Source organism: Rhamphochromis sp. 'chilingali', assembly GCF_963969265.1.
Source record: "Rhamphochromis sp. 'chilingali' genome assembly, chromosome: 22".
Classification (NCBI taxonomy): Eukaryota; Metazoa; Chordata; class Actinopteri; order Cichliformes; family Cichlidae; genus Rhamphochromis; species Rhamphochromis sp. 'chilingali'.
Window position 1 is genome coordinate 28,815,837 of NC_137950.1, and position 22,410 is coordinate 28,838,246.

At 41.8% G+C, this 22,410-nt stretch overlaps 2 protein-coding genes across 3 annotated transcripts; one reads left to right on the forward strand and one right to left on the reverse strand.

The window, feature by feature from the left end:
- asb3 (ankyrin repeat and SOCS box containing 3) lies at positions 1–5,610 on the reverse strand (the record flags this gene model as incomplete). The annotated part of the gene is made up of 9 exons (XM_080873794.1): positions 1–296; positions 386–519; positions 1,134–1,436; positions 1,527–1,745; positions 1,824–2,001; positions 2,151–2,283; positions 2,698–2,810; positions 2,914–3,084; positions 5,409–5,610. 9 exons carry the CDS (start codon positions 5,608–5,610, stop codon positions 64–66), a joined length of 1,686 nt encoding a protein of 561 aa, XP_080729920.1. The 3' UTR covers positions 1–63.
- A 230-nt stretch (positions 5,611–5,840) lies between these two features.
- On the forward strand, positions 5,841–21,706 carry cUnh10orf88 (chromosome Un C10orf88 homolog). 2 transcript variants are annotated; one of them, XM_080873795.1, is made up of 9 exons: positions 5,841–6,002; positions 7,235–7,419; positions 7,578–7,775; positions 7,897–7,966; positions 8,048–8,239; positions 8,468–8,596; positions 9,413–9,536; positions 9,675–9,882; positions 20,644–21,706. In XM_080873795.1, the coding sequence occupies exons 2-9, from the start codon at positions 7,271–7,273 to the stop codon at positions 20,864–20,866; spliced, it is 1,293 nt and encodes a 430-aa protein (XP_080729921.1). In that variant the 5' UTR covers positions 5,841–6,002; positions 7,235–7,270; the 3' UTR covers positions 20,867–21,706. The 2 variants fall into 2 exon arrangements, with proteins under 2 accessions (XP_080729921.1, XP_080729922.1); XM_080873796.1 differs by lacking the exon at positions 20,644–21,706 and adding an exon at positions 10,266–10,531 and having other exon boundaries at positions 5,863–6,002.
- Positions 21,707–22,410: the final 704 nt, after the last annotated feature.

Genomic DNA, 22,410 nt, shown 5'->3' on the forward strand with positions numbered 1-22,410 from the left:
TTGAATATTTGCATTTAATGGAATAATATGGATTCTTGGGTTGAACATAAGACACCGATGTGGTCATAGAACATGTCTGTGCTGGTGTGTATTGCGATGTTCCTCGATTCGCTGTAAAATTGGCAAAGGTGGCGCGTGTGGGTATGAAGCTTCTGGGATGTCCCTGAATTTAAGGAAATCATGAAGCAGGTTGGGGACAGGAAGCTGTTGGACGACATTGGTCCTCATCAGGATATCTGGTCCCAGCAGTGCTCTGACCTGCAGCCGGCAGATGTGGGAAAGACAGGGGACGGAGTCTGAAAGAAGGTGGAGAGAAAAGATCAATCGCTGCAGTGTTTCCACGTGCAGGTTATTTAAACTCTGCAGTGCATATTTACTGCTGTACCGAAACATGGATGTGGATCCCAGGACTTTTCTGCCACCCTTCGATCCAGAATATGTTTCAAATGGGGAGATAAAGTCGACCAGTTTACAAACTCAAGGAGGTAATTTAACACCTGGCTGTCTGCCTCTTCCAACCTACAAAGGACAGATGACACAAAGGAACAGATAATGATGATGGGTGATCAACCAGCTTTGGATCCTGACTTAAATTTAGCCGATCTCCTGTTTAAAATAATTTTCTCAGGCATATCCAGACAGCTTTAAATATGGAAGCTTTTTTTTTTTTTTTTAAGATTATTCCCCCGAAGTCCTCTTCTGGTGGGGGAAACGGCCACTGCTGGTGAGTGAAGGTAGGAAAATAAAATGAGCGCAATTAAGATGAGTGAATTTGATTTTGGCAGGCAAAAACAGGCTGATGCAAATGCTACTGTGCTAATCTTAATGTCACTAAAATTTAATTGGGATCCTCGTTTAACATCACTGACTAATAAAACCTGTTAACTGTGGGGTTTGACCTTATTTTGGCTTCTGAAGTGGGCGAATCAGAAAGTTAGAGAACTGTTTACTTAGAACATCCTCTGTGATTTCTCCAAACAGCAGCTGTGCATGAGAGGGTGACCCTGAAACTGTGCCTGGCCAAATTAAACAAAGTCAAGCTTTTGATTTTTAGAGGCCCAAACAGGGAACAGGGAACAAACCTATTACAGCTTGTTGATAACTAAGGAGACAGAGGTGGAGTGGCGCCTTACATGTGGGGCTGAAGCAGTAAAGATGGTTCCAGTCCTGCCTTCAGGAGAGGAGGAAGCCAGCAGCCAGCAAAATGTACTTGGTTTAGAGCCACACAGAGCATCTCGTTCAGTTCTCTCAGCTTCAGCTCAGTTTTCCCATCATGCTGCAGTACAGATTCGTCGCTGGTCACAGCCTCTGGGCGAGGTATCCACCGGTGCTCAAATATCAGCTGCAGCAGGTCTGCTTCGTCAGTGGCCAAAGCATAAATCCAATCTTCCTCATTCAACCTTGCTCCTGCAGCTATCAGCAGTTTCACCGACTCACTGAAAGAGATTTTAATATCAAACTAAAATAAACCATCTGGTTTATCTTGCAAATATGTGCAAGGTGGTAAAATCGGCATTCTTACACACCTGTAAGGTTTCTGGGGTGTGCGATACAAGGCCAGGGAGAGCGGTGAGAGGAGGCCATGGGTGTGTGAGCAGTCCTGGGCGTCTGGGCTGTAACCTTCCCTCAACAGCAATTCCACACTCTTGGTCTGATCGCTGTTAATAGCTACATACACCGGACTCACCATGCTCTCGCCACGGTCGCACGCATGATCCGTAACAGCTATGAGGCTCCTGAGGATGCTGGAGTGACAGAATATCAAAACGTCAAAAATACACAATCAGCCTTATTTTAAAAGAGGTTAATTTATGTGTCAGTACCCGATGTGACCAAACTGGGCTGCGGCGTGAATGGCAAACTGAGGCCAGTCGTGACTGCAGACCATGTTAGGGTCAGCCCCGTGGTCCAACAGGAAGTCCACACAGGCCTGGTGTCCCTCCTGAGAGGCGATGAACAGAGGTGTACTCAGATCAACTGCCTGCGTGTTCACGTTGGCACCTGAAGTGAAAGCAGGTTAAAAATTAACTGTGTAATCTATTTTACTTAATTACTTCCTAAAGAAGAGGCCAAGAGGACATGGAGCATGAGATCCTTTAACAAGGAGGAAAACAAATGTACAGCTACCATTAAAAGTAAATCATATTTACCGGCGTTAACGAGTATTTCCAGGCACCCCCTCTGTCCGTACTGTGCAGCCACAAATAACGGGGAAATCCTGTAATCATCTACTTCCTCCAGGTTGCATTTGTTAACAAGAATGCGCACGATCTCAGTGTGGCCCTTTGGGAGAAACATGATCTTAAATACAATCAGCAAACACACAAGGACCCCACAGCTAATGCTGGCAGCAGAGAGCAGGAACGTTTAAGCCCTACATTCTTCACAGTGAGCATCACAAGAAATCACTGCATCCCTGCATTCTGCTGAACTTTTATGTGCCAGTTTGCACATTTTCTGCAGGTGTTCAAAGGTAAAAAATGAGTTCATTTATAAGTGAAATGTAATAAAAAGGTTAATACATGCACAAAGTCTCTCTCTCTCTGTGCCTTGCAGCCAGTCAGAAAACTTAAGGGCAATAAGGGAAAATCCCCAACAGATGTGACCATGCTTTCCTGACCGAAACCAAAAAGTCATGATCTACTGTTAAATGAAAACTGTTCGTTTAAGAGCGTGAGTGCTAATGCTAATGCCTACCTTATATGCAGCTTGGTGCAGGCAGGTCCAGCCGGACTCTGTGTGCATTCTGTTGACCTCAGCACCTTTGCTTACCAGCAGTGCTACAACATCTGTGTGCCCGTGGCTAACAGCTGGAAGCACATTTTGGGACATTCATTTGGTTAGAGGAGCTTAAAGGGTTAGACAAGCAAAAACAGAAAAAAATTAAACATCAGTGAAGCGCAGTTGTAATACCTTCATAAAGAGGACAGGACAAGTCGTTAGTGAGCTGGTTGATATCAGCGTGTGCTTTGAGGAGCAGTCGGACCACTGACAGGTGTCCACACTGCGCTGCCAGGTAACAGGCAGACTCACCCTCATGCGTCAGATGGTTCACATAAACACGACTACAGCTGGAGGAGCGTGCTGCACACAGGCGGAAACCAAAGAGGAAGAACAAAACGCAAATAAGAGAAACGCACATATAACTTTAAAACAGCTGCTGAAGTGACTGATTTATCCATTAATCATTCACATCGATCTGGAGTCCAGCAGAGAAGTAGAAGGAGTAGAAATACCCTCAGAGGTGGGAAGTAATGAAGTACAGATACTGTGCTTCTGTACTTTACTTTACTTTGTGTGTGAATGTGTGTGTGAATGGGTGGATGACTGGATATGTAAAGCGCTTTGGGGTCCTTAGGGACTAGTAAAGCGCTATACAAATACAGGCCATTTACTTTGAATTTTACTCTCTTCATTTTAACACAAACATCTCTACTTCTTACATTTTCTAACCAGGCTGATTTTGTTTAGGTTTAACATATGTGAGCTACTATTTCCTGTCTTTGGGTACTTTCCAGACATCGAACTAATCAGACCCCAAGCAGAAGGAACAATATCCATCACCGGTGCTCGCACATGAAGAGATCAGAGAGGAAAAAAAATACAGTTTGCATCATTTATTTATTCAGTATACTCTGGGATTCAATCAGGCTTAAATCAGGTTTGGGGAACTCCAGGCCTCGAGGGCCGGTGTCCTGCAGGTTTTAGATATCACGCTGGATCAACACACCTGAATCACATGATTAGTTCATTACCAGGGCTCTGGAGAACTTCAAGACATGTCGAGGAGGTCATTTAGCTATTTAAATCAGCTGTGTTGGATCAAGGACACATCTAAAACTTGCAGGACACCGACCCTTGAGGCCTGGACTTCCTCACTCCTGGCTTAAATGATATGGAACGGTATTTCTTTGGTGCAGATGCCCATAAGCTGCGGCTTGTGCTACAGAAGAGGAGGAGAGACTAACATTTTCTAATGGACATTTTAAATGCAATGTTTCTAAGAAATATCATCAAAGCCACAAACTGATTCATACACTGGATTCCACCTTTGCACTAGCCTTATGCTGTCAATGGGAACGCCATGTAATGGAAAATATTAGGATTCTGCTCTTTTCAGTGTCAAGCTGACCTGGCTCAATGAAAGGCTCCACAGTATCAGATTCTGCCTGTCAATACAAGTACAAGTACATCTTTTTCACAAAGAAGCATCCATGTAAATCAATAAAACGACAGCTCATGTAACATCAGCTCATATCCTGCTGGATAAATCCATAAAGAGGAGCAGGACGGGCCGGCTGATGACAGGCTGTGCACAAAATCTGTAAAATCCCACTTTAACCTTTCACTATAGTCATCTTACTGTTTGGGTTTCACGACAAAGTCACACATCTAAAGTGCAGTCAGCAGCAAAGAGAGCTTTTTAAATTCCCTTTCTTTTTTTTGTTCAGCATATCAGGAGTTCAAGCTGAGTTAATTTATTAGAATTTGAATTTAAGTTGAAATAAAGTTTGTATAAATAATATTTTATTATAATATTAATATGGAAGGTGGAAGTTTGAGCACATATCAGAGTGTGTACTTTTGTGTACTTTTTCACCGTTACTTGAGTAAAGAAGTACTTGTGTAATGTACTTGAGTAGTCCCGACCTGTCGTCCATCTGAAATACCACATCGAGCAACAATGTGAAAGCACTTTGCTTTTCAAAAGTTTGGCAGTTGTTGTTAAATGTTTTTTGAACTAAACATGCTGCTGTCCTAAAAATGCAAAATGAGCATGTATTTATGAAAAAGCAATAAATAATCTCAGTTTTCACTTTCTATCAAGTGAAAGCTCCCTGATTCGATCCCGGGAGTAGACACGCATCCCTTTGAAGCTGCTCCAGGTACATCTGCCAGTCAAACATAGTATGACTGTAATGGGCCCAAACATATTGTGTTACTGTATGAGAACATCAGGAGTGGCAGAGAAGTATGTGAGGCTGGTGCAAGACATATTAGAGGGCAGTGAGACAGTGGTGGAGGAGGGTAGGAGTGACAGATGGGTTGAAGGTGAGGGTGGGATAAGATCCGGGATTGGCTCTGAGCCCCTTCTTGTTTGGAGCGATGGGGACTGTTGGACACTAGGGTCTCTTCTAACTTTGCATCCAACGTTAGACAGGCAAGGCTGAGACCTTTCGGACATGTGCAGAAGACGGACAGTGGCCAAAGGATGCAGAAGATGGAGGTGCCAGGCAGGAAGAAAAGAGGAAGACCTCAGAGGAGGTTCGTGTGAAGGAGGACATGAAGAGGGTTGGTGTGACAGAGGAGGATGCTGGGATAGGGTGAGACGAAGGAAGGCAGATGATCCGCCTTTGGAGACACCTAAAGGAAGTAGTACTGGATACCTGTGCAGCAGCCTCTCTTACCTCTGACAGCTGACAGGATTTCCTGGACGCACACTTTGCTGCCAGCTGCCGCCGCCTCGTGCAGGGGGGTCCAGCCTCGGTTGTCCCGACAGTCCACACTGCAGCCTCTCTGAATCAGCGTCCTCAGCCGCCTAGTGCAGCCTGAGCGAGCAGCAGCGGCCACACTGGACACCGTGTCTCGGTAGCACTCAGTGAAGTCCATGCCCAGGTTCACAGAGACATTCGTTATTTTAACTTCAACAAGGATTAACAGTCAAAACACAACCTCAGAGTTACTCTGGATGATTTTGCACAACCCGACGTACACGTTTCTGTTGGGTCCGGAAAAGTTTTTAATTTAAATCAAGAAATAAACGTGTCTTTAGTTACCAAACAGACGTTAGGAACGGAACAACGGCATTCCGAGCGGCGCCTGTTGATGACGTCACACCACAACAATCCTACGATCCAGCGTCGCGTGTCAGCTGTAGCTTCAGCTAATCGTTTAGCCGTTAATTGTTGCTAAAATTAGCAGATTTTCAGACATGTTTGGAGAAACGTGAAGAAGAAGAGCCTGGAAGCTTCTTCTCAGCGGGTTCAGGAGGCACTCTGAAGGTAAACGCGCTTTATTTCCCGTCACGGCGAGACGTTCACAGAGTTACTGCAGCTGTAGCAAAGAATCGGATGTGACAACATACACCCGATCAGTACTGTGTGTACTCCTGCACTACACGTCATTCAGAGTAACATTTGTGCCTGTAATTTAAAACAAACTGTCAGAAATCAAACATATCACATATTCATCATCATATTCATTTAAATCTGAAATCTGGCCCACCTGACTAACTGTGGACCAGGGAGACCAGCGGTCCCGCTTTGTGTGGGACTGCACAGCATTTCTATTACTTAAAGTAGAAAAAGAATGATCATAAAAGCAAACTTTAGTTGAAATAAAAGTTTACAGAGAGTAAAAACAAAATGACGAGTCATATCTTAAGATTTGGGACAGAGTTGTTAAAGCTAGGTTAGGCAGCGACGTGATGATCGGTGAGCAGCAGTATGGTTTCATGCTGAGAAAGAACTCCAGAGATGTGATGTTTGAGAGTACTGATGGAGAAATATAGAGAAGGTCATAAGGAGCTTCACTCTTTATTTATGGATCAGCGAAAGCGGAAAATAGTGTGTCAAAAGAGGAACTTTGGCACTCTGGCAGAGAACAGTGGTGAGGTGTGCGGTAAGAGAGACAGGTGGGCTGAGGGTGGGATTACACCAGTGATCTGCTCTGAGCTCCTTTGCAGTAGTGATGGACAGGCTGACAGATGAGGTCAGACAGCAGTGTTTGTCGATTATGATGTTTGCAGACGACACTGTGATCCGCAGTTAGACGAGGGAGCTGGAAGAAGCGAGAAAGAATACATGCATGAATGAGAGGGAGACAGGTGGAAGAGGCTGAGTGAGTGGATGAGTTTAAATACCTAGGGTCAACCATACAAGCAACGGACAGTGCACAAGAAGAAGATGGAGACAAAAAGACAACACGAGCAAAACATGTTAAGATTTTCACTGGAAGTGACAAAGATGGACAAGATTAGAAATGAGTACATCAGAGGGACAGCTGAGGCTGAGCGGTCTGGAGACAGAGAGAGTGAGGCTGGGATGGTTTGGATGTGTGCAGAGGAAGGATCGTGGATATATTGGAGCTGCAGCTCCAGTATATCCACTATCTTTGCCAAAGACAAAAGCACATGACTCTTATTGTTTCTGTCTTACAGTGGCTTTATTCAGTCTTTAATCTTGTCTTGAATCTGTAACCCGTTCTCCTAATTGTTTCCAATTTTGTATCCTAGGTCGTTGGCTCAAAGGTTACAGCAAGCCGCAGCATTATGGTGGACATCTCTGTGAAAAGTGAAGCTGCTTGGGTCTGTCACACTCAGGGGCGTCAACTGGCTGACGTCGTTCTTCCTGTTCACATCAATAACACGGCCAAAGAAGAAGATGAAGTCAGTGAGTTGGACAGAGAAGAAACTCACTGGTAAGAAGCTTCTAGCTGATATTAAGAAGCAGTTAGTGCTATAATCAATAGGCAGTTGCAATTAATCTTTGTCTAGTCGCACAGAAGGCAAAGATGAGAAGTGGATTTTCCTTTTATTTAAGTGAATGGTACATTTCCCACTTATCTGCCACACACAGTGGTGATCCAGTGCTGCTAGAGCAGATGGAGGAAGGGTCTCCTTGTGTCCTGAAGTTCCACTGCAACCCCAGCTTACCTGCCACCATCAGCCGCCTGCTCGTTATAAGTGAGGCTCGAACCATGGAGGTTTACAGCCAGACCGGAGAGTACTGTGGGACTGTACGGGGATCGAAGGACGACAGCATCCAGCTAGACAGGTACACAGGCTGCACAGGTCAGAAGAGCCAATGAGCAAAGGGTCTTCGGTCTTCTGATAAAGACGCTGCTGATTGTCTGATGTTAAGAAGTGATGCTTCTTCTTTTGTTTGTGAATCACAGTGCTGACAGAGGGCCTTTCTATAAGAAGCAGCTGATCATTGAGGAGCCATCCTCTGCCTGTGAAGTGAAGGTAAAACAGAACATTTTAGTTTATGCAGTTTGTTACACAGTCGTGTTTGTATGAGAATCTAACGAGCTGCTTCTCTCCCAGTTACTCTCCCTGGCAGGTAGGAGCAGTGTTATGGTGGCTAAAGTCATCGTGAGTCTTCAGCTGCTGCAGTCCTGCCCAGCCCCAAACCCGGGCATAGACATGCAGCGAGTGCAGTGTCTGATGGAGGAGATGGGAACAAGCCTGTCGCCAGGAGCTCAGAATCTCATGGAAATGGTGCAGTTCCAGCAGAAGGTAAATTAGCTCAGAGATGCTCTCTCTGACATTTATAATGTGGGTGTTTCCTGCTGATGAGAGTATGCCTTATGGATTTGAGTTTCTGTGTACCTCGTCAGGCCTCTGTCTCAGATCTTACTGTTACTGGAACTGGAACGGCTTCTCTGAGTGTCCAAAGCATAAGAACTAACCAGACATAAAGAATGAAACAGGGACTGAAGCATGTGTTGGTGTTTGTCTCTCCAGAATCAGACCGGCTCTCTGGCTGGTTTCCTGCCTCTCCTGATGGGCAGTGGAGCTTTCTCTGGTTTGGGGAGAGAAGTCAGCATGTGTCCAGGAGCTGGCAATATTCTGCCTCGACCTGCAGAATTTAAGGTACAAAAACCCATTTGTGCTGTTCTTTGTTCTTAGATTAGACCATTTAAAAACTCGGCCCACACCAGTTTGGTGCAGAAGAAAAGAGTGAAGTGATTTTGTGAGTGTGAACAGAGCCTGAAGCAGAAAGCCTGGATTAACAAAGAAAGTTCAGAAAAACTAAACTGGCTGGAGTCTGAGGTTTGGTCTGGAGTGTCTGCCAGAACTTTAATCCATTAATGCTGCCTGTTTGATGAACTCAAAGAAAAACCTTGGACCACTTCATTGATTGTGATGATCGTGTTTTTCTATTATGTGAAATGTTTGAGTGATTCTAATTGTCCGCATATAATTGTACAGAAAGAAGAAAGCTGATTGATGTTTAGAGGTTTTTATGTTTTCTTGGAACCTTTAGATGCCACAGCTATAAATTCTAATGTGATTTAAAGGTAGATAAAAAAAGAAGCCACTGTGATCAGAGGCTCTTTAGCTAAGCTCAGCTAGTCCGACTAGTTTTGTGCTACAGTATTATTTCAGATTTGTCTTGTTTACATGTATGATAAGAGAGACATCTGAAAGTCAGATTCTGGCTTTAGCTTGTTTTGTCCACATGTGCAGTGAGTGTATTTCAGCTTAAAGCAGTGAAGGAATCAGGTAATCTTCCACCAGCTGCTCAGATTCACAACTAAAGTTAAGTAAAGTCAGATATCCTTTTAGAGACTATGCACACAAATCCACCTGCATCTCTGTATGCTTCTGTCAGCTTGACGCAGATATAATGTGTGTTCAGAAGATGTTTAAACACTCTGTAAGTCAGATGTTTTTCAATGTCGCTAGCCTCCAGACAGCTTCCTGAGGCCTGCAGATGAAGATTCACAGACCCAGAACGGAGTGATGTCGGAGGGCTCCACCCCCTCCTCCGTAGACCTGCCAATGTCCAGTGTCAGCACTGATAACACTAGTAAGGATGATCATGTCTGTTATGGTCACATACATGAACATGGTAGTCACTAAGGAGTGGATTTGGGCTTCTACTTGTAGAAAAACTTATTTGTGGTAATTCTCTAACACCTCGATAAAACCTTTTATCCGTCTCCAGCGAGTCCCAGTGAGAACGGCGGCCCGATGAGCTACACTCAGCTGACAGAGATGCTGTCGCACTTCCTGAAGGAACAGGGGGTCAACCAGGGGTTCGGCTCCGGTCCCGAGCTTCTGCCCATGCTCCAGAACGTCTGCGGTCAGGTGACCCAGCTGAGACTGGATGATGCTGCAGCAGAGAAGGAGAAGATGATGAGAAACGGCACGTGGTGAGTCGAGTGTAGCGAGCACTTTTCCTACAGCAGCTCCATGTTGGAATCAGATGATTTGGCTCCACCTTGTGTTAGAAAAGAATCAGAATCAGAAAGGGTTTTATTGCCAAATGTTGAGCGGGTTTACAACATTAGGAAATTGCTGCGGTGCTTCAGTGCAAACATACTGTTATAAATACTGTTATAAATTAAGCTTAAATAGACATGAAAATAAAAATGAGAATAAGAATTAAAAGTGCTAAGTAGATAGATATATACATGATATATACATGAGTGCAGGTGGTGATCAGTGCAAACATGGAATGATGCAGTGAACACAGCGTAGGGTCATGTGTTAGTGGTGGGAACAGTCATACGGTTATTGTTCATGTGTCCAACAGCAGAGGGGAAGAAACTGTTCTTATGGCGAGAGGTTCTGGTGCGAATGGACCGGAGCCTCCTGCCTGAGGGGAGCAGGTCAAACAGACTGTGTCCAGGGTGAGAAGGGTCAGCTGAGATCCGAGCTGCACGCCGCAATGTCCTGGAGGTGTACAGGTCCTGCAGAGATGGGAGTCTTCAGCCAATCACCTTCTCAGCAGAGCGCACAACACGCTGCAGTCTCTGTTTGTCCCTGACAGTGGCTCCAGCGTACCACACGGTGATGGAGGAGGTGAGGATGGACTCGATGATTGCGGTGTAGAACTGCAGCATCGTCCGTGTTGGCAGGTTGAATTTCTTCAGCTGCCTCAGGAAGTACATCCTCTGCTGGGCTTTCTTAATGACAGAGGTGATGGTGGGCTCCCACTTCAGGTCCTGGGTGATGGTGCTACCCAGGAAGCGGAATGAGTCCACAGAGGTGATGGGGGTGTCAGTCAGGATGATGGGGGGGAGTGGGGCTGTGTGCTTCCTGAAGTCCACAATAATCTCCACTGTCTTCTGGGCATTCAGCACCAGGTTGTTGTGGCTGCACCAAGACACCAGACGTTCAACCTCCCTCCTGTAGGCAGACTCGTCCCCGTCAGAGATGAGTCCAATAACGGTGGTGTCATCTGCAAACTTGATTAGCTTGACAGACTGGTGGGTGGAGGTGCAGCAGTTGGTGTACAGGGAGAAGAGCAGAGGAGAAAGAACACAGCCCTGAGGGGAGCCGGTGCTGATGGTCCGGGAGTCCGAGACATTCTTTCCCAGCCTCACATGCTGCTTCCTGTCCGTCAGGAAGTCAGTGATCCACCGGCAGATGGGATCAGGCACATTCATCTGGGAAAGCTTGTCTCGGAGATGGTCTGGAAGGATGGTGTTGAAGGCAGAGCTGAAGTCCACAAACAGGATCCTGGCGTAGGTTCCTGGGGAGTCCAGATGCTGCAGGATGAAGTGTAGGGCCATGTTGATGGCGTCATCTACAGACCTGTTGGCTCTGTATGCAAACTGCAGGGGGTCCAGGAGGGGGGCCGTGAGGGTCTTGAGATGGGAGAGAACCAGGCGCTCAAAAGACTTCATGACCACAGATGTCAGAGCCACGGGTCTGTAGTCATTTAGTCCAGTGATCCTAGGTTTCTTGGGGACAGGGATTATGGTGGAGGACTTGAAGCAGGCAGGCACATGACATGCCTGCAGTGAGGAGTTGAAAATGCCAGAAAACACTGGGGCCAGCTCGTTTGCACAGTGTCTGAGGGTGGCAGGAGACACACCGTCTGGGCCGGGAGCTTTTCGAGCATTCAGACTCTTAAACTGCTTCCTCACATCTGCTTCATGAATATGAAGAGTTGTGGTGGGAGGAGGTGGTGTGAAATCCTTTTTTGTGTGGGGTGAGGATGGGGGTGTTGTAGGTGAAGTATCATGAAGAATCATTACAGGAATCCTGCAGCAGCTTTTTGCATAATACTAAAGACTTTGGTTCTTAGTGGCTCAAGGATTTCTGCTTTTAACTGGAGCTGTGTCTTAAAATTGGACGAGTCCAATGCACGTTCCTTGGTAGGTGTTCAGTTTTCAGTTTTTGTGTGTACATGCTGCAGAAGTCTTCACAGACGGAATATTAGGGACACTCTTTTTTTAATGCAGAAATGCATCATAATTGTACTTTTTCCTACATTAAACCAGCTGTTTCAACACTTCAACCATACATTCATTTATACAGCACTTTATCTTACGCACTTCTGTCTACCTCACCCAGCTCATTTAGAATAAACACCTAACCTAACATGTGTGTTTCTGGACAGCTTTATCAGCTGTGGCCTTTCACATGCACAGATCTGTCAGTCGTTCCCGTTTCTGCTGTTGTGTTTGGGACCTTTTCTTCTGATTTAATTGTTTTCTTCCCAGAAGCTCCTCCTGCATCTGGCGTCATTAAACATACTCACACTTGTGTTTGCTCACCACATGCCTGTCACATTTTCCTCACACTGTGGAGCCACTTGGTGAAATTTTCTTCTTGTTAATGATGTCAGTGCAGCATTTGACACAGTTGACCACAACATATTACTCAAACAACTGGAGAACTGGGCAGGTCTTTCAGGAACTGTACTAAACTGGTTCAAAGCATACTTAGAAAACAGGAAATACTTTGTATCAGTAGGTAACTTCACATCTGAGCAGACAAGTATCACATGTGGAGTTCCCCAAGGTTCCATCTTGGGACCCCTTCTGTTTAACATTTACATGCTCCCACTGGCACAGATTATAAAGAACAACAAAATAAACTATCACAGCTATGCAGATGACACACAAATATATATCACAATGTCACCAGGAGACCGAGGCCCTGTACAGGCTCTTGGTAAATGCATTGAGGAAATTAATGACTGGTTGTGCCACAATTTTCTCCAGCTAAACAAAAACAAACTGAGGTAATAGTCTTTGGTGCCAAAGAAAAACGATTACAGGTCACCAGAGAACTTCAATCTATACATCTAAAAACCACAAACCAGGCGAGAAATTTGGGTGTAGTGATGGATGCAGACCTAAACTTAGAAAAACGCATTAAGACAATAACAAAATCAGCTTACTATCACCTCAAGAATATTTCAAGGATAAAAGATCTGATGTCTCAACAGGACCTGGAAAAACTAGTCCATGCATTCATCTTTAGTAGGCTTGATTACTGTAACAGCATCTTTACAGGTCTACCTAAAAAATCAGTCAGACAACTACAGCTCATTCAGAACTCTGCTGCTCGAGTCCTCACTAAGACCAAAAAAGTGGACCACATTTCATTTCATTTCATTTCATTTCATTTCATTTTTATTTATTTCACACTTGGTACTACAATCAAACAAAACAACCACATCTTCTGTCAACAAAACACAACAACCATGTGTGAAAAGGAGCAGGAAGAAGAAAATATTCTTATTAAACCCTGCCCCCTATCTACCATCGAACTTATATCACCGGTGGGCACCAAAAATCAGGAACAAACTAATATTGACATTTCTCTCCGGTCAAATCCCAAACCAACATCACATTCATTCGCATTCTTCATACTGAGTTATCGTTTTAAACATATAACACTTTTTAAAACATTGTAAATTTATACAATTCTTTAAATCATAATGAAGTGAATTCCACAGTCTTATACCCCTAACCGTTGTGCTCATTAATCTTTGTGTAGTCCTGGCTAACTGATGTTTAAAATAAAATTTCCTTCTATTCTCTTCTCCCCTTGAACACATCAAAAATACTCTTTGTAACTTAAAAGGTAAAATATTATTTTTAGCCTTAAACATAATTAATAATGTCCGTAATTTCACTAAATCTCCTAATTTTAATAATTTTGATTCTATAAATAATTTATTTGTATGTTCTCTATATTTAACATTATGAATTATTCGTATAACTTTCTTCTGTAATAGGTTTAAAGGTTTTATGGTATTCTCATATGTATTCCCCCAAACTTCAACACAATAGTTGATATATGAAAAAAACAAAGAAAAATATAAAATACGCATTGTTTTATAATTTAATAAATCTCTTATACTACCCAAAATATAAATACTTTTGACCATTTTCTTTCTAATATGTTCAATATGAGATTTCCATGTCAAATTCTCATCCACTATTACACCCAAAAAACGAAATTCAGTAACTCTTTCAATCAATTCTTCCTCTATAAACATAATGACTTTATCCTCCTTTACACGATTGCCAAATATCATATATTTCGTTTTTGTCAGATTCAAAGATAATTTATTTACATCAAACCATTTTTTTATTCTTAACATCTCAGAAATCATAATTTCAACCAAGTCTTTCAAATTCTCTCCAGAGCAATAAAAATTTGTGTCATCTGCAAATAAAATCGAATTTAACCTTTTAGATACGTCACAAATATCATTAATATATAATTTAAAGAGTTTAGGTCCCAAAATAGAACCTTGAGGAACACCACATACAATCTTCAGTCTTTCAGAAGTATTGCCAAAATAATAAACATATTGCAACCTATTCTCTAAATAACTCATTAACCAATTCAATGCTACTCCTCTCACTCCATAGTTATACAATTTAGAAATCAAAATAGAATGTTGTATCGTATCAAAAGCTTTTTTTAAATCAACAAATACTCCCACTGTGTATTTATTATTATGTGTTGCAGATGAAATATCTTCAATAAAAGTCAACAACGCTAATGCCGTTGACCTATTTTTACGAAATCCAAATTGGTTTTCATGTATTAGTTGATATTTTTCAATAAAACTATCAAGTCTTTGTGCAAAGAGTTTTTCTAGCAATTTTGAAAACTGTGATAAAAGAGACACTGGCCTATAATTGTTAAAACTATGCTTATCTCCTGATTTATATAATGGTATTACTTTTGCCACTTTCATTCTGTCAGGGAATACTCCTGACTGTAGCGAAAGATTAAAAATATAACAAAGAGGAGTACTTATACAATCTATTGTCTTTTTAATTATGACCATGTCTATACCATCACAATCAGTAGATTTTTTATTTTTACAATTTTTTACGATTGCTACTATTTCTTTTATGGTAGTATCGGCTAAGAATATGGAATTAACCATTCTATTATCACCTATCCAGGCTTCCTCATCTCCTGGATCATCATTTTTCCTGATTAGATTTGCTAAAATAGGTCCAACATTTACAAAAAAAGAATTGAATTCGTTTGCTACTTCGGTCTTATCTTTAACAACTTGATTATTATTAATAAAATAATTAGGCCGAACTTTGGGTGTGTTCTTATTACCCAATACCTCTTTAAAAATATTCCAAATGCCCTTAATATTATTTTTGTTTTCCTGAAAAACTTTATTATAGTAATCTTTCTTAGCTTTCCTCAATATTAATACCAACTTATTTTTATATAGTTTATATTTCATTTCCGCGTTTTTAGTTCTATATATTATATACTCCCTATATAAATTATTTTTCTTTTTACACGCATTTGCAAGACCCTTAGTTATCCAAGGTTTCCTATTTATATTCTTTTTCTTATGCTTAAATGATATCAATGGACAATGTTTATCATACAAGGCCAAATATATATTTAGAAATACTCCGTATGCAATGTTGACCTCATTAACATAAACCTCCTTCCAGTCCGTTTCCATGAGATCTTGTCTAAACCTATTAATTGCTTCATCATTTCTTAACCTTCTATAACTCACAAAACTAGCTTCTTTCTTTCTTTTCATATTTAAATCGAAAATAACAAAGACTGGTAGATGATCGCTTATATCATTTATGATGAGGCCACTTTCAATATTATTCTCCAAACTATTAATAAAAATATGATCAATTAGTGTTTCTGATTTCTCCGTTATTCTACTCGGCTTTATAATTAAAGGATAAAATCCTTTACCATATAATAGTTCAAAAAAATCTGACGAAGCCTTATCATTTGTCACTTTACAAAGATCAATATTGTAATCACCACACAAACATACAGTCTTATTTCCCTTAACCTTACTCAATAAATTTTCTACTGCTTCTGTAAATAACTCAATCTGTGATCCCGGTTTCCTATATATACACGTTACAATTATATTACTTCTCTTTTCTATATCCAATTCTACTGTCACAGACTCCATTAAATCATCCATAACAACAGACATACATTCAACTTTTTTACATTTCAAATCACAATTAACGAAAAGTGCCACCCCTCCTGCCTTTGTCTTAATTCTATTCACAAAGTACAAATCGTATCCTTCAATACAAAAATTACAACCCTTATTCTCATCTAACCATGTTTCAGACAGAGCAATTATTTGAAACTTGCCTCTCAGACTATACAGAAAATCTTCAATCGAAGCAAAACTTCTATAAAGACTTCTGCAGTTAATATGAATTAAAGAAAATGTATTGGCTATATCAACCTTATCCCTGAATTGCTCCTCTGTAAAATAATCACATGTGACATTAATTGTATTAAGCACATTCCTTTCAGGGTCAATACCTACTTCAAAATCATATAATTTATAATCTGTGTCATCAAACATAATGCATAAATTATTCTAGCGCTATCTATTACCTCATAAGAAAGAAAAGGAAACAAAAAAAAGAGAAAAAAAGGAGAAAAAAAAGAAAAAAACTGAAAAAGGAAAGAAAAGATCCTAAGCAATCTCACATTCATTTATCAACATATTTTAAAGTCCGTTGATCTTGTTATCTTCCATATCCAATTTTACAATTTCCTTTTGTCCTTTTCCTCCCGAAGTAGCATTTGACCTTGCCAAAAAAAAAAACTAGTTATAGCCATAATTGGTCGCAACCATTTGTCTATCTTAATCATATTATCACGTATAATTGTCCAATTCCTCAAGTTCCTTAATCGTTACAACCTTGGCTTCTTCTGGTGTTCCATTCAGTTTAATCATCACTTTGCAATTCCTGGTCCAGGTTGCTTGAATCTTTTTCTCCTTCCGTAAAATACGAGCTTGTCTTGCAATATCTGCATTTCTTTTTGTAAGATGTTCATTCAAATATACTCCACTTCCTTTCAAAAGGCTGGACCTTCTCAGCAATTCTACTTTGTGTTTTCGATTGGCAAATCTCACTACAATTGCTGGAGGAGCATTTTTGTGCCTTCTAGGAAGAGTATAGCATGCAGATATATTGTTACTATGCAGGGGAAGATTTTTACTCGAAAAGAATTCCACAACCTGCCGTTCCAACGATTGTAGCTCCTCCATCGGGGGCACGTCCTCTCCTCGTTTTGCACCAGTCCCAGATTCGGTAACTCTCGCATATGTTCTGTGTTTAGTTTCCAGACCTGTAATGACCATTTCCTCGAGTCGAGCCTGCTGTTCTAGGTCGTCCACCTTCCTTTCCAAAAAATGGATTGTCTTATCTTTCTCCTTGACCAGATCTTTTAGTTCTTTGATTTGCTCCATCATCGACATTAATATTCCTTGTTGCTTATTTACTTTTTCAATTTCCGACGTCAACGAATTAAGTGAATGCTTAATCTCTTCCAAATCTTCTTCGACTTTCTTCATCTTTGCCATTTTGTCCCTCTTTGATGTCAATTATTAGTACCTTTGTTTGCCCAAACAAAATCTATAGCCAGAATTATTTGGAATTTTTTCTTATCACCAAACATTACGGCACCACCGCAAGGACGCCAATCCGGCTGTAATCACTTAAAAAGCAAAGACAAAGAAAAAGTGGTCGGAGCAGTCGTGACGGCAGCCGACCTCACCGGCGCCATCTTGAAATCGCATCTTGAAACCCAACATCAGTCCAGCTCTGAGGTCCTTACACTGGCTGCCTGTCCGTCAGAGGATAGACTTTAAAGTTCTGATGCTGGTCTATAAAGCTCTGAATGGTTTAGGACCAAAATACATCAGTGACCTCCTGACCCAGTATGAACCTTCCAGATCCCTCAGGTCATCTGGATCCGGTCTTTTATCAGTTCCCAGAGTCAGAACCAGACACGGAGAAGCTGCATTCAGCTTTTATGCTCCTTATATCTGGAACAAACTCCCAGAAAGCCTCAGATCAGCTGAAACACTCAGTTTATTTAAATCCAGGTTGAAGACTCACCTGTTCTCAGCTGCATTTGAATAAAGCACCAAATCCACACTTTAAGCTTAAATTTCAAAACTTACATTTAACTACTGATCTTATCTGTTTCTGATCTTATCTGTTTTGATTTTATCTGTTTTGATTTTATCTGTTTTGTTTGTTTGTTTGTTTGTTAATTAGTTTGTTTGTTTGTTTGTTTGCTTGTTTTAATCAATTTTAAATCATGCTTTTTATTTGTTTTTGTTTCTAATGTCTCTGTAAAGCACTTTGAATCACTTGCTGTTGAATTGTGCTATACAAATAAACTTGCCTTGCCTTGATGTAAATGATATAAAACTGCGAGGTATGGCTGTTGTTATCGGAACAGTAAGCATTTGTGTTTGCTGTGTTTCGGTTACCACAGCTGTGTGATTGTTGCACAGTCACGTTGTTGAGGCTCTGAGCGTGTGGATTAAACAGAGACTCGTTTGTCCAACAGAACAATGCTTTTGATTGTCTGAGGTCACATTTCTAGCTGATAGTGTTAGTGAAGAATGAGCAGACGCCCAAACATTTCCTACATGCTGGAATATTCATGGATATCATGACATCTGCTGGGAGGATCTCTCCTGTGGTGATTCCCAAAAATCATTCTGGCTGTTAAACAGCTGACAGGCACAGGTAGGCAGAAGGCGCTGCCGTTGGTTAGAGGCTGGCTGATACTGAAACAATAGAGGTCATTTATCAGGACCGCTGTTTGTGTGACTCATTAAAATATCTGAAAAGCTGCATCAGAACAAACAGAATCCTTTATGTATTTATTTATTTGTGGCTGGAGTAACTTTCCAGCTGACCCTAGTGTCACTCTTCAAATAAAAATGTCTCTGTGAGTTAAACTGCACAATAAATCAGGCTCTCTGTCAGATCTGTGCAGCACATGTGGGCTGACAGAGCGTGACTCCACATCGAGGACAGCGACACGACGGTACGTCTTTCCCACGAGTCGTCGGACTAAAATATTTAAAGAGTTTAAGACTTCAGGCGTGATGCCAGAAAACCGAGGACAAGTAATAAATGGTGTAGATTACTTAAAGGCTTTGCTTGCTTTGAACAGTAGATGTTAATTGTTTCGGTTTTTATAATCGTCTTTGGCTGTTGTTAGTTTTTCTGCTCCTTTGTGTTTTTGTAGTTTTTCCTCTGTTCTCACGTGTTTGTGTTTATTTGTGTTTATGTGAGATTATTCCTGGTCTCCATTTCTGTTTGCTTCCTGTTTTATTTTGAAGTTTAGCTCCTTGTGTTTTCTCTCTGTGTGTTCACTTCCTTTGTTTATTCTTTCCCCCTGATGCTGTTTGTCTGGAGTTCACGTGCACATTTACTTTTTATTGCCTTTTTATCACAGCGTGAAGGTTAATAACATTTTTTATAACAGCTTGTTTGTAGATTATCTGACTTTAGGTCTGCTGTAATCTGAGATGGGTTCATTTATTTGCTCCAAACTAAGACTCGTCTTAGTCTGAGTTTCACAGAGACATTTTTAACTAGTCTTCATTATGCATAATTAGATTGCCAGCTTTAAAATTGAAGGTGGATTGTCTCCATTTCCAGTTTGTGTTAAAGATTCACTGCTGTGTGTTGAGTCGTTTTTGAGTTTTTGCAGATAAGTTGGTGTTTTCCATGCAAACGTCTGGTTACTGCAGCCCTCTGCTAGCGACCAAAGAAATGTAAGGAGGTTTTCTGCATATCTCTTTACAATGGATGTCACTCTAGAGACTGCCTGAAGCTTCCAGTAACTATTTGCTGATCACTCACAGAATACACACTTTTCTCTAGTGGTGAGTAGTTGTTCGGCGGCGACTGACTGGTCTCCAAGCCTGTGTGAAGGGGCTTTAGCTTAACAGCAATCGCCAGCAACCACTTGCCAGCTTGTTGTGGAATACTCATTTTTCCCAGCACCTGGTTGCTAAATTGTCAGCAACTGACCTCTAGGCCTGTATGACTGAGGCCTTCATTACCGATATGGAAGCGCAGTACATCAAGCCTGTCATACTTTTACCTTCTGATATTTCATAAAGCAGGAGAGTGCCCTGTGAGGATGTCGTACAGTAACCATCAGTGTGCAGACAAGGATCAGAGACAGCGCTCACTGACTGAACAGGAGTTTCCTTGGTTTAGTTACTGGAGCTGCCAGACTGGTGTGACTGAATCAAGGAAAGAAAAAAATGGAGGATTTTGTGGATTTTTCAGGATCATTGAGGGCAAAATAGTAATGCTGTTGGACTCTGCATGTAAACCACCAAAACAGAAATGTTGCAAAAAGACTGAAAATATTTAAGGTGGAAAAAAATTATTTATTTATCTTTTTAGTGTTTTCAGTTTAGAAAGTTTCCTCCTGGTGGTTTGGCTGAATCAGTGTGGATGCAGCAGGATTGTGAGGTCTGAGGAAGATGATGGTCAGCACCGACTGTGTGGGTGGTTTAGCTTATGTTTAGGCTTTTGTCTCTTGATGTGGCTTCATTTTCAAGAATCGCCCACAGTCACTCTGCTCTGTCAGAATCACACAGTAGAAATACACATACAGACCAGCGACCTGGTCAAAAAACTTCATCTCTGATTAGTGATGATCAGGCAAAGGTTTGACTGACCTTAAATAGTCCCCTTTATTTTAATTCAGTGTCAGCTTGCACACTTCAACTTGTCTGACAGTGGCTTCAGCTGTATACCTCCTCATAAATCGGCAACACCAGCGGCTGATGCACACAGATTTTATTAAGTCCAACTTTCTCACAATGTGTTACTGTTTCTTTTATGTCCCTTCAGGGAGTTGGACTCAGCTATGGAGCGCCGTCTGGAGGAGATGGAGAAGAGGCTGAAGGAGCACATGGACCGCCGCTTGGATGCTTTGGAGCAGAAGCTGGAGAAGGCCCTGCTGAGCGCTTTGCCGCTGGTCACCCTTAACCACGGAGCCATGAGCAGCTCAGCACGAGGAGCAGCAGATACCGGACCGGCGGAGCAGATCGCCCCGACGCCAGCCATGCATTGAGTCCAGAAGCACTAAAAAGACTAACATTGAACCCCGGAAGCCTTAATTCTCTTCTTCATCGTCCTCAAACCAGACCCGAGCGTGGGATGGAAGCAGGCCGGGACAGAAACGCCAACAAAGACGGAGCAATAAAACTAGAAGCCTGAAATATGAGGTTAACATGTAAAACCAGCAGTGTTGCTGTAAGTTCATATTCTGTAGAAATGTTATCTCCTGTAAAAAGTGACTGTCTCGTCAGCGCGACTACAATGGCTGCACTGCATTTTGAACAACATGAGAAGTGTACAGGAAGAGGACGAGACTCTTTCAAAAAAGTGTTGATGTGCAGCAGAGCTGACTTACATGAAGTGTTCAGCTGAAATGCAACCCACTTATCTCTCCCTGCTCTTCTTTTCTCCTCTGTATATGCACTGAAACTCATCATTGTACCAGTTATTTAAACAGTTAATGGTTTGGTCTTTGAACAGCACTAAAACAAAGTCATCTTCAAAAGTCTCGGTTTGTCTAATCAGCTGTCTCAAACAAGTAAAACAGAAAAGCAGCAGATGTTCACGTGTCAGAGAAGATTACATGGTTTACATTAGAAACGACTAAACGACACTGATGTGATGTGAAGGCTGTTCGGGCCTGACCTGCTCGGCTCAGTTTGTTTTAAAACTTGCTCCTGTTAAGGAGACTAAATCGAACGTGTAACTGTACTTTAATACGGCACTGTAATGTTTTAAGTACTGTACATGTCTGTAAACTATTAAAACGGCTGTGCTGACCTGTGATGTTTACCTGTACTGATGTGAGTCTAGTAAATGTATTTATACAGCTTAATAAAGTTTTTAAAACGTTGTGCAGGTTCTCTTATTTCTGGAGAATTTGGTAAAGCAAACAAGTTCTCATGAAATCCTGAGAAGGCTGCGTGCAAGACACCGAGCGAGGCCTGTGAGCTGCTTCAGGCCCACAGCTCCAGATGTGTTAGTGTGCATCCCTCTGATCACATCTCTCATTCTGGTGCCACCACCAGAGATATATGTGAATAAATCATTTCAGACTGTCGGTGACATGAGACAGTAACACACCTAGTTTCAGATATAAAAATGAGGGGAAACTGAAGAATACAGGGGTAGCTATTACAGTCAGTACAGTTTGGTGGTTGATTTGGTTTCTTTGGGCTCCAGCGGTGCATTTTCCAACTGTTAACACACGCCCAAAATTACTGACAACAATAGCTGAAGGAAAATGTTGCACAAGATGTTCCCAAAAGACAAAATCAAATTAGCCGATGTTTCCCGTCAGCGATTCCAGTAGCTGAGTCATAAATGGCTAAGAAACTAACCATGAAGGTCACTGAAAGGGCTCCACGCTAACCAAAGCTGCCGGTCCAGTCCAGGACAGATATAAAGGTCTGGTTCCCAAAGAGAAGGAAAAGAAATGGCGGGCGGACGCTGCCAAGGTATGCAGCAAACCACTGGCAGCTGCGAGCTGAGTCAGCAGAAGGGAAATGGGTCACAGATTACATAAGGAGGATGCCAAAGTAAAGAATGATGTGTGGA

Bases quoted from the DNA above. Each gene is read 5' to 3' on its own strand.
- cUnh10orf88 (XM_080873795.1), top strand. From the start codon at position 7,271: ATGGTGGACATCTCTGTGAAAAGTGAAGCTGCTTGGGTCTGTCACACT. The intron at 7,776-7,896 runs GTACACAGGCTG...TGTGAATCACAG, and splicing joins GACAGCATCCAGCTAGACAG to TGCTGACAGAGGGCCTTTCT. The intron at 9,537-9,674 runs GTAAGGATGATC...ATCCGTCTCCAG, and splicing joins TGTCAGCACTGATAACACTA to CGAGTCCCAGTGAGAACGGC.